Below are 16,378 nucleotides of genomic sequence, written 5' to 3' on the forward strand. Positions count from 1 at the left end.
AAAGTTTAAATATCGACCGGAAGACATCCGATTATGATGTCAAATTTTACCCCCCACCCCTCCGTCCGCCATTTTGGATAACCTCAAAATTTTGTTTTCGCTATATCTCAGCCCCTGTAATAGCTAAAAATCTGAAATTTAGATATGTTGTAGGGGCCATCAAGAGCTTTCCAACGATACCTCATTTTCGAAAATCGGTCAAGCCGTTTAGTCAATATGGCCGCCACAATTTTTCATAGAAAATCGACTATAACTCGAAAACGGCTTGACCGATTTCGATCAACTCAGGCTCAAATGAAAGCTCTCAACAAGCCCTACAACTTTCTAGAACATCTGAAGTTTCAAAAATGACCACTAGGGGGCCAAAAATCAAGAACAAAATTTTCGATGAGTTTTCGATGAATATCTCGAAAACGCCATTATCGATTTGCTTCATTTTTTGATATGTTATAGCTGACCATATTATCTAGCTCCATGCCAAAAATGAAGAAAATCTATGTCTCCATTCTCGAGATATAGCCTTCCAAAGTTGGCATGTCATATCTCGGGTTCTACAAGTCCGATTTTGATCAACTCAAGTGCAAATGAAAGGTTTCGTGAAGCCCTACAAATGTCTAGAACATTGCAAGTTCGAGAAATGACCGCGAGAGGCGCTAAAGTCAAAATCAAAATTTTCGAAAATTTCGAACTCGAATATTTCGAAAATGCCATTATCGATTTACTTCATATTTTAATATATTATAGTTGAGGTTAAGATCTTTCCAACGATAGCTCAAACTCGAAAATCTATGGAGCCGTTCCCGAGATATGGCGTTTTAAAGATTTCTTGGAGGATGACTTTTTAACTTTTCCCGACTTTGCGCGTATTTAAATTAATTTGCGTTCTAGTTTGCTTTCACAAAATTGGTACACTGAAAGAAACACAGCTCTCGTAAGCTTGGTCAGCTTACCCGTACATTTTTTCTTTATTTCCTATTTAACTATAGAATTCATGTTGTAAATGTACTGGTAAGCTGACCAAGCTTACGGGAGCTGTGTTTCTTTCAGTGTACCAATTTTGTGAGAGCAAACTAGAACGCGAATTAATTTAAATACGCGCAAAGTCGGGGAAAGTTGAAAAGTCATACCCTAAGAAATATTTGGAAGGCCATATCTCGAGAACGGATCCATAGATTTTCATAAATTTTTTTTTGTTTGAAAGGTCTTGAAGTCAGCTATAACATATCAAAAAATGAAGCAAATCGATAATGGCGTTTTCGAGATATTCATCGAAAACTCATCGAAAATTTTGTTCTTGATTTTTGGCCCCCTAGCGGTCACTTTTGAAACTTCGGATGTTCTAGAGAGTTGTAGGGTTTGTTGAGATCTTTCATTTGACCCAGGGTTGATCAAAATCGGTCAAGCCGTTTTCGAGTTATGGTCGATTTTCGATGAAAAATTGTGTCGGCCATATTGACTAAACGGCTTGACCGATTTTCGAAAATGAGGTATCGTTGGAAATCTCTTGATGGCCCCTATAACATATCAAAATTTCAGCCCTCTAGCTATAATAGCGGCTGAGATATAGCGAAAACAAAATTTTGAGGTTATTCAAAATGGCGGACGGGGGAGTGGGGGGGTGGATTTGACCTCATAATCGGATTTCTTCAGGTCGATATTTAAACTTTGCCGTTTACCGCAAGTCTCTATCTATCACCGTTCTCTTGCAATTTAAGTTTATAATCCGGCCGGACGGCCGGCCGGCCGGAAAAAATTTTTTTTGGCGCATACGTTTTTTAGAATGTGGGGACCCTAATTCGTGCTCATCCCAAGTTTGAGCCCGATCTGACGACTTTCGATTTTGCTCGGTACACAAAAGCTGTGTCTGAAAGAAACACAGCTAAAATGTACTACTAAAACATAAGTTCAAATCAGGGGCCTGACAAAACCTCTATTTATCCCGTTCAAATGTCCAAAAAGTCATGAAACTGAGTATATGAGATAAACAAACTGACTACGACTAAAGTTCAGCGTGTAGATCGGAAGCATTTGATTAAATATATTTATGAAATATTAAACATCTTTCCAGACAAATGAGTAACATTGGCACGCTTTTTTTTTGCTCTGACTGTCTGTCAAGAAAAATGCCCTTTTGTATCGTTGATGATGTATATGTTGAAGGAAAAATGAGATACAGAATATGTGGAAAGAGGGCAGTGTCGAGGGAATTTGTACCCGGATTAATATGGGCCACACACATGGGAAAAAATGGAGAGGTAAATTGAATGTTTAAAGGCACTTATACAAGATCAATTTAGCGCTTGGGAATGTGCGTGATTTTATTCACGCAAGGAGGATGGAATAAAAATCACCACTAATTGGAATGAACGCGGCATGATTATTTTACAGCAATCACATATACGCGGGAAGATAATTAGAAAGTCTTTTAACCTTAATTTCCTTGACAGGGAATCGATTATCCGGTGCATCGGAGTCCCATTCTGAGCTGAGATCATCGCTTGAAGCATCTCCAAAATCTCTGGGCATTGGCACCTCGAGAAGAGCCATTTGATATTGATCATATCCGGGGCAGAGGCTAGCACTGACAGTTGAGGATGGTGATGGGGTTCGCCTGGACAGAAGTTGCTTCCTCAGACTACCAGGAGATGTCTGATGAGTTGAATGGCCCGTATGAGCAATGAGAAATCTCGGTTTCTCATTTGTAGCATTTGCTTTTCTGTACAAATTCGATGAGCTTTTCTTTCTTGTATATGGAGCTTTTCTCGATGTAGACTTCTCATCATGTTCCTCCTCCATATCTGCACTATCCACATCCTTAACACATTCCCCATCTTTGTAGTGAAACTCGCGGCAACTCATCCTGTCGTAGTCCTCACTGATCACAACAACAGGACAGGAACAAATTGGCATCTACTTATCCCTTGTCTTTCTTATTTAATAAAACAAACCTTATCACTGAATCTCTTCACAAAGTTCCGACAACACCGGTATTTAGGTCACTTTTGCACTTGATTAGCAAACTTCTGAGGTGCTACATCAATTAAATGCTCAATCAGTAATCTCCACATTGGCACACGGTGTACAAGAATCACCCTCCACTGTGCTTGAAAGTGCAATCAATCAATTGAGTGCCAAATGAACATTTTAATCGCAGCTTGAGGCTCGTCATTAAATTCACTTTAACGATCACTCTCGGCGCAAATTCTCTCCATCGATGTGAGTCTCATCTCGTGCAAATTAAAATGATCAATTCAATTGAGAGGTGAAGACACACCTCTCTCTCTCTCTCGCCAAAGATACTTTTCAATACAATGTTCTTTTTTTCTCTTAATACCTCCGCATCATCTCACATCAATAGAGCAATTTGCGCTTTTTTGCTCCAACACTTTTGTGTTTTTTTTAAACTTTTTTTTCTCCACCCAAAAGTCAGAATTTTGCCAACTTGTAGGACTTTTGTAAGCAATGAGAGCGACGAGAATCAGTTACAATTATCGCGAAATGTGCATCACTTGCATTTAAGTTATAATAAATTATATCAAGTGAGAGAGTGCAAAACTGATTTATATTTATGCGGGATTTTTCTCTAGTAAATACACCCTAATATTACACGAACTTCTTTTGCAATTCTTCTCATATGTGAGGGTTATTCATGTAGTTCTGGGATTTTTTTTTATTCTTATCTGGTTGGGATTTTCGATTGTCATACTAATAAAATAATAACATAAAAAACTTTTCAAACGTAAATAAGGAATTTTCAATATATACTAAATTTTGCTGAATAATAATTTGCCTTTGAGACGTGAGAGAATGCATGGGAATACAAAAGATGATGGAATTTTTTAATCGACCATTTGCTTTAGTGTTATGAAATTTCTTCCAATTAATCATGCTGGTTTAAATTGAATTTATTGCTTTTAGATCATGAGGAATGTATATGTGAGAGATTTTTCATTACTACCTATATCCTTGCTGTTTAGCTTGACTTAACTCTTTATATTCACTGTGTTTGACAAAATGTAAAATAAAATAGTGCAGAGAAAATATTTACTGACAGCAATATTTTGTGTGATATAATTTTTTCTTTAACTTCCTTTCTGCAACAGAGTCGTCAAGAGAATTGTGATATAAATCATTCAAGTGGATATGAGAGACCCATTAATAATGGCATCATACAATCAGATGAATAGCATAATTCTTACTTCTGTGCATTGACACCAACTCGCGACTATTTGAGGCATTTCAGTTATTTATGATCTTCATTGCAAAAGTCTTATACGCGAGACAAGATTGAGTTGGATTTCTAATCCTTCATGCGGAAAGAAGATATTTCCTCACAGACATTTTCTTTGCTGTATTTGCGTCTTAACTACTTTAACTCCAATTCACCAATTTATTGCTCAATAAATTTATAGTAATAATTTCACTGCGGTTGCAATAAAGTACCCTCTGTGGACAATAAAAGTGTCTTCTGTTCTCCCTCATGCCATTTTATCCACAAAGACTCCAAGTGCAGCTGTGAATATTTAATTTTCTCACGAAGACCGCACAGGAGAAGTTATGTGGATTTTTCGCGAGACAGATAATGGATCTCATGCATCACATACAGGGAAGCCATGCTCTTTTGATTAATGATTCATCCAATTTGGCAGTTATTTCGCATAAATAAATTAGTCAATTCGCACGCAAGCAAGCCATAAATTTTCACTTTTTCTCTATCATGGGCGGAAGAGGAGATGTTTCTATTGTATTCTCGAAAATTGATCATTTTTTTTTTTATTTCGTTTGTGTGTGATGTCTAATCTTGACTTGCGTCATCCACGGAATGCCGGTTTAGTTCACCAAATAAAATGGATTTCGAAATTAAAGCATAAAATTTCTTTCTTAAAATATTGCAGAAAATAGAATTTAAAAATTTTTTTCTTCTTTAAATCATACAGCATATTATTTTAGAATATATTTTAATTATTAGTCGAGATAATAAAGTAATCAAATCTACTGAATTTACTCCAAAAAGAATTCTTTGAAAATTACATATTTAAGAAGAAAAAGTTTTACCGCAAACTAAATATGCATAGAATTACTGTTTCTTTAAGAGCGATGTCAAATGAGATAAAATCTTGCTTGAGACAAATCGATCATAAATGCAATTTCCCAACTAAATCTAATAACACATAAAGTTAGTCAGAGAGATGCCGTCAATGTTAAAATGCAACATTTTGCGATTTTACTCCATAAAAGTACCAAGCATGTGATATTAAAGTGTCTATGGACAAATTCCTCCGTGGCACTATCTCCACGCTAACTAACCGCATCAGGCAACCACTCATGTTCCCAAAGCGATAAAATTCACCTTTCCTGGGATGACTTCAGTGGCGATCGTGAAAACATTTAATGAGCTCCACTTATTCTCTCTAACGAAGTTTTACTTGTCTACACCATGTCACAAAATGAAGCAAATTATATGGTATAAAGTCCAAATAATCATATCAAACCTATCAGGGGAATTTTTTTCTTAGATATGCCCGTGTATAAAAAAAAATTAACCACAATGACCCTGTCATTAATCATCCGAAAAAGTACATTTAAAGATCATTCTTGGGAAGTTTATTGGATGGATTTTACCGTGTTGACGGGTGCTATATATCACACAATGATTTGGCAAACAGTGCAATGTTAAGCTGTTGCACTATAATTGCCCTCTAAATTGAAGATCACCTCACAATGTCTCAAACTTAAGAAGCACTGCAAACTATCACAAGTTGTAATCTCTCTCTATATATTTATATATTCGTAAATCTACCTAATAAAATACGAAAAAAAATGTAAATGAAGTCTCAAAACAATAGAGTGTGATAACGAGCCTCAAGTGAATTTAATGTTGGTAATTTTGTAAGGTGAGAAAATAAAGGCACCACCTTTAATTAATTCTCTCTGTATTTGCACAGAACTTAGACTGAAAATCATACACGTTTGCAAAATGAAAATTCATCGCATTTCCGTAGTAAATAGTATATACACTCCCTATCAACGGGCGCACTTGTGCTGACGTGCGAAAAATTCAAACTCCTACAGAGACACTCGATCGCGATCGTGATAGCTCAACAGACCTGTGCAAACTGACTCAAGCGCGTGCTACTCACAAACTGCCACCGCAGTCGCCAAGCATATTGTGGGAAGGAAAGTGGCGGGAATTGCTGGAGAGTATCGCACGGAATAAATTCGGAGTTACCCAGCGGCGGCGGCGGTGCCACACCAATTTCCTCGCCCGTAGAATTATTTTTTTTTCTTCGTCTCCTTCGCGATCATTGGCTGCAACGCGATAGCGCGCATTCCCCACGAGATCGGCAAAGAAGGGAGAACTTACGGTGGTGATAATTTGTGGTGCATTTTCTCTGCCTCGTTAAAGAAGTTGTTCAAAATGATACTGAGACACGTAATAGAGACACATTCTGTGTAACCCCCTCTCCATTTGATAAATAGTGGAAATTAATTTTACACGCCGATCGCGTATTTTGCCGCCAATAAATTCGCCGGTGGAAAAAAAAAACATTTGAACAAAGAGGCAAATAAATTTAAAAAATCATAAAATATGATTTATTTATATTTTATGTTTGTATTTTTCCATTATAAAATTATTATTAAAGAGATGGGACAACACAAATTATTTATTAAATTTAGAAAAAAATCGAGATATTTAATAAATAAGTTATATTAAATAATATTATTTACTTAACTTATTACTGAAAAAAAAAAACAGTTGGTAATTAAATTTAATTACTCGAAATAGTTAACACGAGAATTTTATGCTTTGTACTTGGGCAATTTTTTGCCCCTTGAGCATCAGCAACACAAGTAAAACAAACAGTTTTGCAAATACACTAAACTGAAAATGTAATAAGGTGAATTCGCCGAGTAGTCTGCAACCCGCACAACTTAACCCGATGCGATCTATGTTAGTTATGGATAATAAAATCAATATGATTAGTCCGATTAGTCTGAACTTCGTTGGCATTTAGACAATTCGCCCTAAAAATATTTTTAAAATATTAATTCATAAATTAATTGCATTTCTAAATACAATAAAATCTTCTTTAGGTTTAGGTTTTTGATTAATTTTCAAGAATATCTTAAATAGCAGCACCTGCACCTAATAAGTGCTGATATAATGCTGATTTAGACTGAAAATACACTGCTTCAATTAATAAAAAAAGTAATTTAAGTACAGAATATTTGTAAATAATGTAGTAGTGGTAATGTATGAAATGTGCTTTTCTATAGACATTGTAGCAAATTAAGCAAATCATTGCACTATCTGATGATCATAAGTTTTAGTACAATATACGAGGCAATTCAATAAAATGTGCAATAGCACTTCACATTCACATTTTGTGGTGTTTCTAACAGACATTACGAAGGAGGAAGGACATGAATTTGAGTTTTCTGCTCAATTCCATTGAATCAATTGAAACAGATTCCTCCGCTTCTCTCATTGATTTGCCCACTCTTTGTGGTTTATTGGACTATTTTCTATCATGTTCAATACACATTGTCCATTCTTGGTCCCCACATAGCCATTAAGACAGGCGACATATAGAGAGACAAACCCTCAACTGAAAAAAAAAACCTTTTACCATGGGGAACATTGACAGAGACTTTTGTGTGTTTTGCAAAATTTATTAACTCCCTCATGAATGAATTCAGAAAAAGACACCAATGCGAGAAACATTGAGATTTCAATTGCTTTCCGTTCTTCTTTCTGTCGCCACCAAATTGGCAATGCCATGTAATTTGTTTGTTATCATTAAATGTTCCAGCCCAAAAACACTTGTATGTAAAAGGGAGAAATAAATTATTATTATTATTAAATGTTCCAGTGAGATGGACTTTGGTGTGTTTTTTTATTGCAATTTAGCAATAAAAGGTTTGATGCTCTTACGGGGCTATCACACTTAAGCTCCAAGTGCTTGAGCATCATAACCTCTATGTGAGTACGAAAGAGAAAACAACGGTATTTTTTCTCGTTTTTTCACACGTAAAATCTTAAGCATCAAGTGCTTAGAGCTTAAGTGGGATAACTCCCTTATAGTTTGTATAAATGAAAATTTATTATATAAATCTTTTAAATAAATTTTACAATTTGCTCTTTTATCTCTCCATTTCTGTCTGCCCTTATTAAACATTTGCAATTTTTGATAATATCTTACCTAATCATTTACATTTTTGTTGAGCCAGGGGGTAGACAAAGCCCTTTTTTACCCGAACACAGCAAATAATGGCGGACGGTTTGCAGAGAAATTAAAGGAAGAAAATGACGTCACTTTATTTTCAAAAAGTGCATCAAAATTTTTAAAATCAGTTTTAGTGCATTAATCTTCGTGAGACACCCCTCAAAAGCTATCAATCGATAGAATATTAAATTATCTATCCAGTGGTGGTGGATTTTTTCAGATTGAAGCATTTTCCTGGGTGTCTCAGCGAGTGAGCAGTGAATTCCTATGGAAATAGAGTCTTTGTCTACCCCCTGTGTTGAGCCAATTTTCAGAACGTATAAATCATTCATTATAAAGTTTTAAATTTTTTTCAGTCGATTTTTAATAAAAATAACGTCTTTTTAACTATTTTAAATGTAAAATTATAAGAATAATTAGATAGAGATACCTTTTTCTTAGATAATGCCTGCTCCACCGCACTGATTGTGTAAAGGTCAACAATTCCTAAGAGGCAATCATCGCATCGGCAGACATCTTCTCCTAATGCCATGGAACCCAGTGAACCAATGCTGCTCGTGGAGTCCAGAGAGTCTGTTCGGAAGAGGCGACTTCCGCCTGGACCGGCGCCACCCTGCTGTGCCGCCATCTCTATTTTCTTTGCCAGAAGCGTTTCCATCAGTGTTGGATAGAGTGCCATTTCACACGTAAAGTCACCTTTGACCGCACAGCTCTTACCTCTATGATCTTCGATGGCACTCGCGGTGCGGCGTCTCTTTGGGCACGCAAAGCCAGAAAGCACTTTTCAATTCTGCACTTATGTATGTACTACACTCTTCAGCTACCTCGACCAATGTACTATGCTTTTAAATCACGTGAAATAAATTACCATGAGAGAAAAATTAATTGGTGCTATGGAATGTTCAGTCCATGCCTAAAAAATCGATTAAGTTTTTGCTGGTTTCCAGTGCAATATACTTTTTTTTGACTCCATTGAGATTTTCAGATTTGACTTTAATTGAGACATTTATGAATGGAATTTTCTCGGTCAGCCTCTTTAGTGTAATTTCACTACCTTAACGCCCCAATGCTGGAGGGGAAAGACAAAAAAGCTTCGCTATATGTGAAGAGAAAAAATGTCGTGGCAGCAAAGTAATCTTTTATCTGCAGTATTTTTTGAAATGCCCTTCTTCCAAGTAAATTCAAATGAAAGATAAGGAAATTATAAAATTACTGGGAGTGCAATGGAAAGTCTCTAGTGGAGATTGCGTGATTGGAGATAATTTGTAAATTGTTTAATTTGCTTACGACGACCAAAACACTCGATCGTTTGCTAACGTGCAAAATTGGACATATCGCGATGACTTCTGGCGCGAGGAATAAATATTCCTCCAGGGTGTATTATTTATATCGCGATAGATTGCTGCTGCACAAATTCACCGGAAATTTAAGACTAACGCAGTACTACCTCGATAAAAATGCTCTTTTACCCCGGGATTTCTCTTATCGGTCTGCAAATGTGCAATTGCAGTGGGAAATGCCTTATCGCATATATAGTGTGGAGGAAAACATTTTCACCCAATCGCATCTCATAAATTTTTCCCTATCTTTTCACACTCTCTTAATATGTACATAATATATTCCCACATAGGAGCACCTTTGTTCTGAAAGTGCTACGAAGGAAAGACGTGATTGCAATCTGCAGTCGCATTTTACAACAAGGGGACATCTTTTTGCACCGGGAAATTACATTTATCTAAAGTGTCCACCTCACAACAGTGTGAAGACTTATAAGTAAGACACCAATCTTTTTTTTTACGTATACCTTACATACAATATTCGCCTGTAATTCCTTCCACCCAAGAATGATTCTAAAGTTGGTGTCTTGTAGATATCTGTCCCCCAGTGTGTATATGAGACATTCGAACATCACTTTATAAAATTTCTTATCGTAAATTTATTCTTGTCTCCAATAAATCTTTACCATGGCGGTCACCAACTGTTGTAGAGAGTCATTCTTAAAGAGTGCAGAACAGTGGCTCTAATATTTATGTACGCCAACATTTCACACACAAATATTGCATCTCTCAGTCGTTAATTCTCTTGCAAACAATACTCCCCAAAGGGACGGCCAATATCTACTGGTATTCTCACTCAACAGCTATTGCGATCACACATTTTATTCGGCCCGCCATGGGTGCTGGACTGAGCAGCAAAAGAAGACGAACAAAAATGAATGCAAGTAATCAAATCCTTTGGAGGAATAAACATGAGAAATTCTGCACGAAAGATTTCAACAAAGCAGAACACGAAAGAAAATTGTGTCACAGGTGAAATAAGTCAGGAAGGAAGAAGTATTCGCAATTTGGAGCACATGCGATGTTTACGAAATAAATAATCCAAATAAAATAATTTATGGTAATTTTGTGTTTGTAACTAACTTTCAAAGGCACGTCTTCATATCACTCCCTCAACCTCCCTCTCATCGTAATAAAATAAAAAAACACTGCCAGTAAATGCAAAACCTTATTCTTCGCATATTGGGTATCTCTACTTTTTGTTTTCATATGGTTTTCTATTTTAGTGAAGATGAAATTCTCTTTTGAGAATAGATTTTTTTCTACTTTTTAAAAGAAATTTTCACAAACTAATAAATATTACATATTCTATATTACTTTTCTGCTTAAGTATATAAAAAAGATTTTTTTTTCCAAAATAGAAACCTAAACTAAGATTCCTGAAAAGGATGAAATAATTCTGAAGGAAAGACTTTATAGACAAATCACAGATTGATTGCACAAAGCTGGCGCACTAAAAGACCACGGGGAACATTACTCTGCAAGAGTACATATGAACAGCGCGAAGATCATTCCTTTTCACAATGAGGAATGTGCTGAACTTGCATATGGGATGTCGATTCATAAATTAATCGGCATATAAATAAATAAATTATATACACCATCTTCTCTCTCAACGATCGATTCCAATTCGATATATTTATGCTGGTGATCATGCAGATTTATAAACAACATTCATATTGGCTACACATACAAATCTACAATAAATTTTCACTTACACGTGAGAGAGGGAGGTGATTCTTAAATCAATTTCCATTTTCAAACACTCGATATTTTGCACTATGCGCGTCTTCACAGACCATTTGTGGACAATTTACAATAATGTGTAAATTATAGAATTGCAATTAATTTTCCCACGTGAATGAATGAAGGAAATGTTATGACTATTCAATTAATGTGTATATTGTAAAATTGAAATTTCCAATAGATCATGGAATTTTAATTTGAGAATAAAATTAAAAATGATTATTTTCTTTATAAATAAACATTGAAATTTAATTGCTAGAAGTGTTGAGAAAATAAACTTCTGTCGTTCGTGTGAGATCGTTTTTGATTGATGGTTTTTTTAGTCGCTTGGCGGTATTTATGCAGATAAATTGAATAGCACCCAGTCATGATCATTTGACACCAATGCCGAAGGGTAATTCGGTTAATTTAGGTCAGTTGCCTGTATCAATTGATTGCTATTAACTCGCGAGAATATTGATCGTTTTCTTATTAAAATGTTGCGCCTTATATTGATGTTCCAGCGCACCGCATCGCATAGATCTTTATCATATTGAGAGTTGAGTCACTTTGTTACTTAATGATTATTGTTCAATCAATTTTGATTAATATCCTCTCCACACAGCTTTATCATGATCTTCATCGATTTTCCTCATTTATAAAGTTTAATTGTGATTAAACAGACTTTTCCAATGGAAAACACCCCAAAGATGACAAAGATTTTTTTCTTATAAACACGCACACATCCCTTACTATGCATTGGTATTCACATGCATCAGATAATGTTATTGGGAACTAATCTGGACGATCATAACATCAAGATGTATAGAAGATATCTGCCTATGTTGACCATTTGAGAAGCAAATCACGATCCATGGTGAGATGCTTCTCTTCTTTAAAATGCAAAATGCGTATGCGTGCACTAATTACATCATGTTTCAGTGACACATCCAATTTGTCTCAATTTATTTGTAAATTTAGAGGTGCGAGAATCACACTCTGTAATTATTATGCTCATCTTAGTGCTTTTTTGCACTACATCTTCTTATACTTCCCTCTGCCAGAGACTGGTTAATATTTTGCCATCTCTGTATAATTTACATTAATTCTGATTTAGTTTATTGCCCAAGATTTATGCTCAACATAGTAATTTTCCATCTTCCCCATTGACTCTTTATGGCACCACAATTACAATTATATGGATAAACTTACACACGGCATATTATTTATGAATGATCACGTCCCCATAATTGATGTGTCACGCTCCCCAAGAAAATTCACATAATTCTCGAGACTTATTAGCGAACACGCAGGACTAACTGGAGAGCTTCTGCTAGAGCAAATCAACCAGAAAGCTCCACCAACATTTACCTACTGGATGCTGATTCCAATAATATGAATGGCAGGCGTGAGATCACCAAAGAAATCAAATCACATGAAAGATAAAAAAAAACGATTTAAATTCGATCACCAACGACAATCGTGCGAAAATGAGTGAGAGATATGTAAAAATGAAGATAAACGTGATCTGAGACAAGCATTATTGAGTTATTCGACAGGAAAAAGTCATCCTGTCATGGAGATACTTATTGTTAATCTATCATGAAGAAATAGGAGAGGAAAAGCCACAATGATTAATGATCTGGGTATACCGTAGAGAAGTTGAGAAAATATTTTGCATGGAAAGAAGCTTTGCATGGATTGGAGTGGACGGAAATTCAAAATCTCCACGTATATTTTAGCCACTCACCAAACAGTCGCTCATGCAACATTGGCATTTTGAATGATTTAACCCATGGAGTTTCTTCAATTGGACAAAACTGGTAATCTATGTGAGTATATAAAGCTATGGGTGAAGTAAATAATTTTGAATTCAGGCGCACGCGATTGATGTTCCCTATTGAGTATGAAAAATTTGAAATTAATGTCTCCGTGTGACACAAACTTGATATGTTGCTTCAATGTGTATAACGCAAACATCACCATATTGCCATTTCCAATTCAGGCAGCATGTCCGATGGATTCATTTTCAGTATTTGTTCAGTGAAAAAAATTATATATACAGATGCAGGTGAGAAACTGTAAGAGGGATCGTTAACGTGTTAAATTGTGCCATTTTTGTCTACTTCAATGATTACCCATGATTGGACTGTCATGAGCAGTTTTACGAAAAAGAGCTAATTCGCTGTATGCTCACATATTGAGAGGCTAATATTTTTTTTTTACTAGAAATTATATTTTTTGCCAATTTTCAGAGCAATTCCAAACTTTACCTAAGGATAGGTAATTAACTTTAAAATTGCGTATTTATATAATGAAAAATAATAAAAGTTTAGAAAACCTAAAAGGGAATTAATTTTTCATATCGAGCATCTTAACATAAATACTTTGTGTTTTGAACAAGCAGTTAAAATAACTGGGCAATTTGATGTGATTGGAAACGAATCGAATAATCATTTAGTTCATTTTCTTGAAGGAATCTTCAAGGCACACCACCTACATGTAATGCTGTCACATATATTTCAAAATATTATTTCTAATTATTTTCAACTTCCTCTGAGGCTGAGAATACGAAGAATGTATATAAACATGATGGTGGAGGAATTTTATAGTGAGATGGTACAAAAGGGAATTCGATGGCAAAAGGAGGTATGAAGTTATCATACGTCTTTCAGATTCATTTATTGCTGTGTATTGAGTGAATACGACTAAAGGAAAATCTATTCACATAATTTCTCGTTTCGAACAATATAAAATGCAATGCAATGCAAAAAAATCTTTATAAGATGCTGTACTCGCCATGTTTGGTGCATGAAGAAAAATTATCGAGTGTCAGCCACCTTTAGCTTCCACTTGAAAACTTCCAATGGGGCTCACCTGAGTGGCCACTCAATCAGCACACATTTATTTTCAATACACAACTTGGCATCCGCGAGTGATCTCGCCAAATGATTTTACACACTCCTCCGGGCACTTGGGGGCATCGCTGATAAAATATTGAAGCCCGCGTATTTTGCGAGTTATGGTGGATTGATCTTTATATGTGCACTCTCGAGAGGATCATTGAGATCACCCATCGTATTGCAAAATGTAGTATAGATGAAGGCATGTTTGTGGTGTACTATATATTTTCGAGGCGATGGAAATAAGAGAAATGGGGGTGAATTAGTGGTTACAGCTGCAAGGTGTGCCCGTATCCATCTCACACATCACACAGCATCCAATGGGCCATTAAAACAAGTGTGTGACACGCAGTCACAATATGCAAAATTACCATTCCATGCCCATTATGAGATAAATCGACATAACAATTTAAATTTTCTGGCTCCAACTCGATATTGCCCGCACAATTTACCACGATAGGCCCGTGAATTTTATATTTTAACATATATTTTGTATTACATACTTTCCTGATCATCATGCACTCAAAGATATTTTTGCAGGTGATTCGCTAATAAAATGTCGTTATACCACGAGAGATGCGATCGGACTTGCAATCAGTGCAAAGTCTATACAATTGAATTGCACTACATATGGGATAAAAGAGCAAGAAAATATTTCTTGAAGTCAATAGGCAGTACGAGAATTCAGACGCATGAGTTAATTAGTTGTTTTCAAGTTATTTTTTCTCTCATTCAAACACGATTATTGTTGGAAAATTCTCTTTATGACGACATGGGAGAATTTCCCACAAATTCAATGCTATATAGCGTAAGTTTGCGATCTGCCGGGAATATGATAGATATATTTGTCCATGTGATCATATGAATCTTCGAAAGAGCATCACAAATCACGCAAGAAGCTCGCTAATTCAGCTCTGTCACGATTTCATTTGCGTCCACTGGCATTTATCTTGCTCATTTCACATGATTATTGCTACTCAATCCATTGATTTGTAAGTTACGTGGTAGCTATATATACATGACAAACATATAGGTGTATATTGAGCTAAAAATAGGTAAAAGCAAATATTTTGATATCAATTTTTTTAGCAATTCTAATCTCAATGGAACATAAAAAAGAGTTTTTCAGGAATTTCCACTCAACCAGCAAAATCTTGTGTGTGAATTCTGAGAGACACATAAAATCACTCAATAAATCTATCACGTTGATACCTCGTAGTACAAAAAAAGTGTCTCCGTGTAAGTTGGTAAATGACTTTTCACTGTGCCGTTGAGCACCAATTAAGATTTTGTCCAAAGACCACGGGTTTTGTGGTGTGTCAAAAGAGAAAATTGAGCGAAAAAAGAGGTGATCACAGAGTAAATAAATAACTTTTAACTTGCCACTTGTCACACACACAAATTGAACAACATTTCGTGTACTCCAGAGCACTATAAGGAGTCTTTCCTCCTTCAGCAATGCCGCTGCAAAATACAGGCTTCTCAATGTTAAAATGGATTTGAGACAACTTGTTGAATTTCTTATCGTGCACACCACCAGGGAGATGACTTGACTGGCAAAAGGCCCGCAACTCGCGATAGTAAACGTGCGCGCCTTTGGTAACAAATTTTATCTCCTCCACTTCAACATAAAATGTCGAAGGAAGACATATGAGCTCCAACTGATGTGAAAAAGGTAGTCAATTGCACTAAAGTGTTAAGCAATTTTATAAAAGAGAGAGTCACTCGTGCGTATTATACACCGAAATAGCAACTTATGGAGACCATCCAGCGATCGAGAACGAATGTTTGCTCCAACCAACCAGTCTCCAGTCTATGCTGTTGATTAGCGGTTGGCCAGCTACGACCAAAGAGCTCCGCGACTCTCTCCACGCGATCCCAACTCTCAAAGATCACTCTCCATCTGCGTATCTACTCCATTGCCGCAGTCTAATGCCTACTCACAGGGTGTCACGTGTATAGTGGTTATACTCTTGCCTTGATTGCCATTCGCGATCGTACAGCGGAAACGTCATAAGAAAATTGATACCTACTATACGAGAGAGATTTTCTCTACTCAAAGAGATTAGGATATGAATATCAGCACATTTGCAAATTAAAGTCTATCCCCTTGGAAGTTAACAACTAAAATGATTTAACAGAATGATCTTGTCAGGGTGAATTCTCAAAGGGATATGAAAAATCA

General features: G+C 35.9%; 1 protein-coding gene and 1 long non-coding RNA gene across 10 annotated transcripts in view; one reads left to right on the forward strand and one right to left on the reverse strand.

Moving 5' to 3' along the window:
- The window catches only part of LOC129797213 (inositol-trisphosphate 3-kinase B), a 23,189-nt gene extending 7,414 nt beyond the window's left edge, over window positions 1–15,775 (reverse strand). The window contains exons 1-3 of one of the 8 annotated variants that reach the window (XM_055839575.1): window positions 5,916–6,143; window positions 2,949–3,098; window positions 2,431–2,875 (exon numbers count right to left, since the gene is read on the reverse strand). In XM_055839575.1, the coding sequence (XP_055695550.1) occupies window positions 2,431–2,859 (429 nt within the window). In that variant the 5' untranslated portion in view covers window positions 2,860–2,875; window positions 2,949–3,098; window positions 5,916–6,143. Of the gene's footprint in view, window positions 1–2,430; window positions 3,104–5,915; window positions 6,167–8,658; window positions 9,142–15,405 lie in introns of those variants that run through there. The other 7 variants (XM_055839576.1, XM_055839577.1, XM_055839578.1 and 4 more) reach the window with 7 other exon arrangements.
- On the forward strand, window positions 6,253–9,113 carry LOC129797237 (uncharacterized). 2 transcript variants are annotated; one of them, XR_008751315.1, is made up of 2 exons: window positions 6,253–7,984; window positions 8,670–9,113. It is a non-coding gene; the product is annotated as an uncharacterized LOC129797237 (long non-coding RNA). The 2 variants fall into 2 exon arrangements; XR_008751316.1 differs by having other exon boundaries at window positions 6,253–7,921.
- Window positions 15,776–16,378: the final 603 nt, after the last annotated feature.

The sequence above is a fragment of the Lutzomyia longipalpis genome, chromosome 1 (assembly GCF_024334085.1).
Source record: "Lutzomyia longipalpis isolate SR_M1_2022 chromosome 1, ASM2433408v1".
In the NCBI taxonomy this organism is placed as follows: Eukaryota; Metazoa; Arthropoda; class Insecta; order Diptera; family Psychodidae; genus Lutzomyia; species Lutzomyia longipalpis.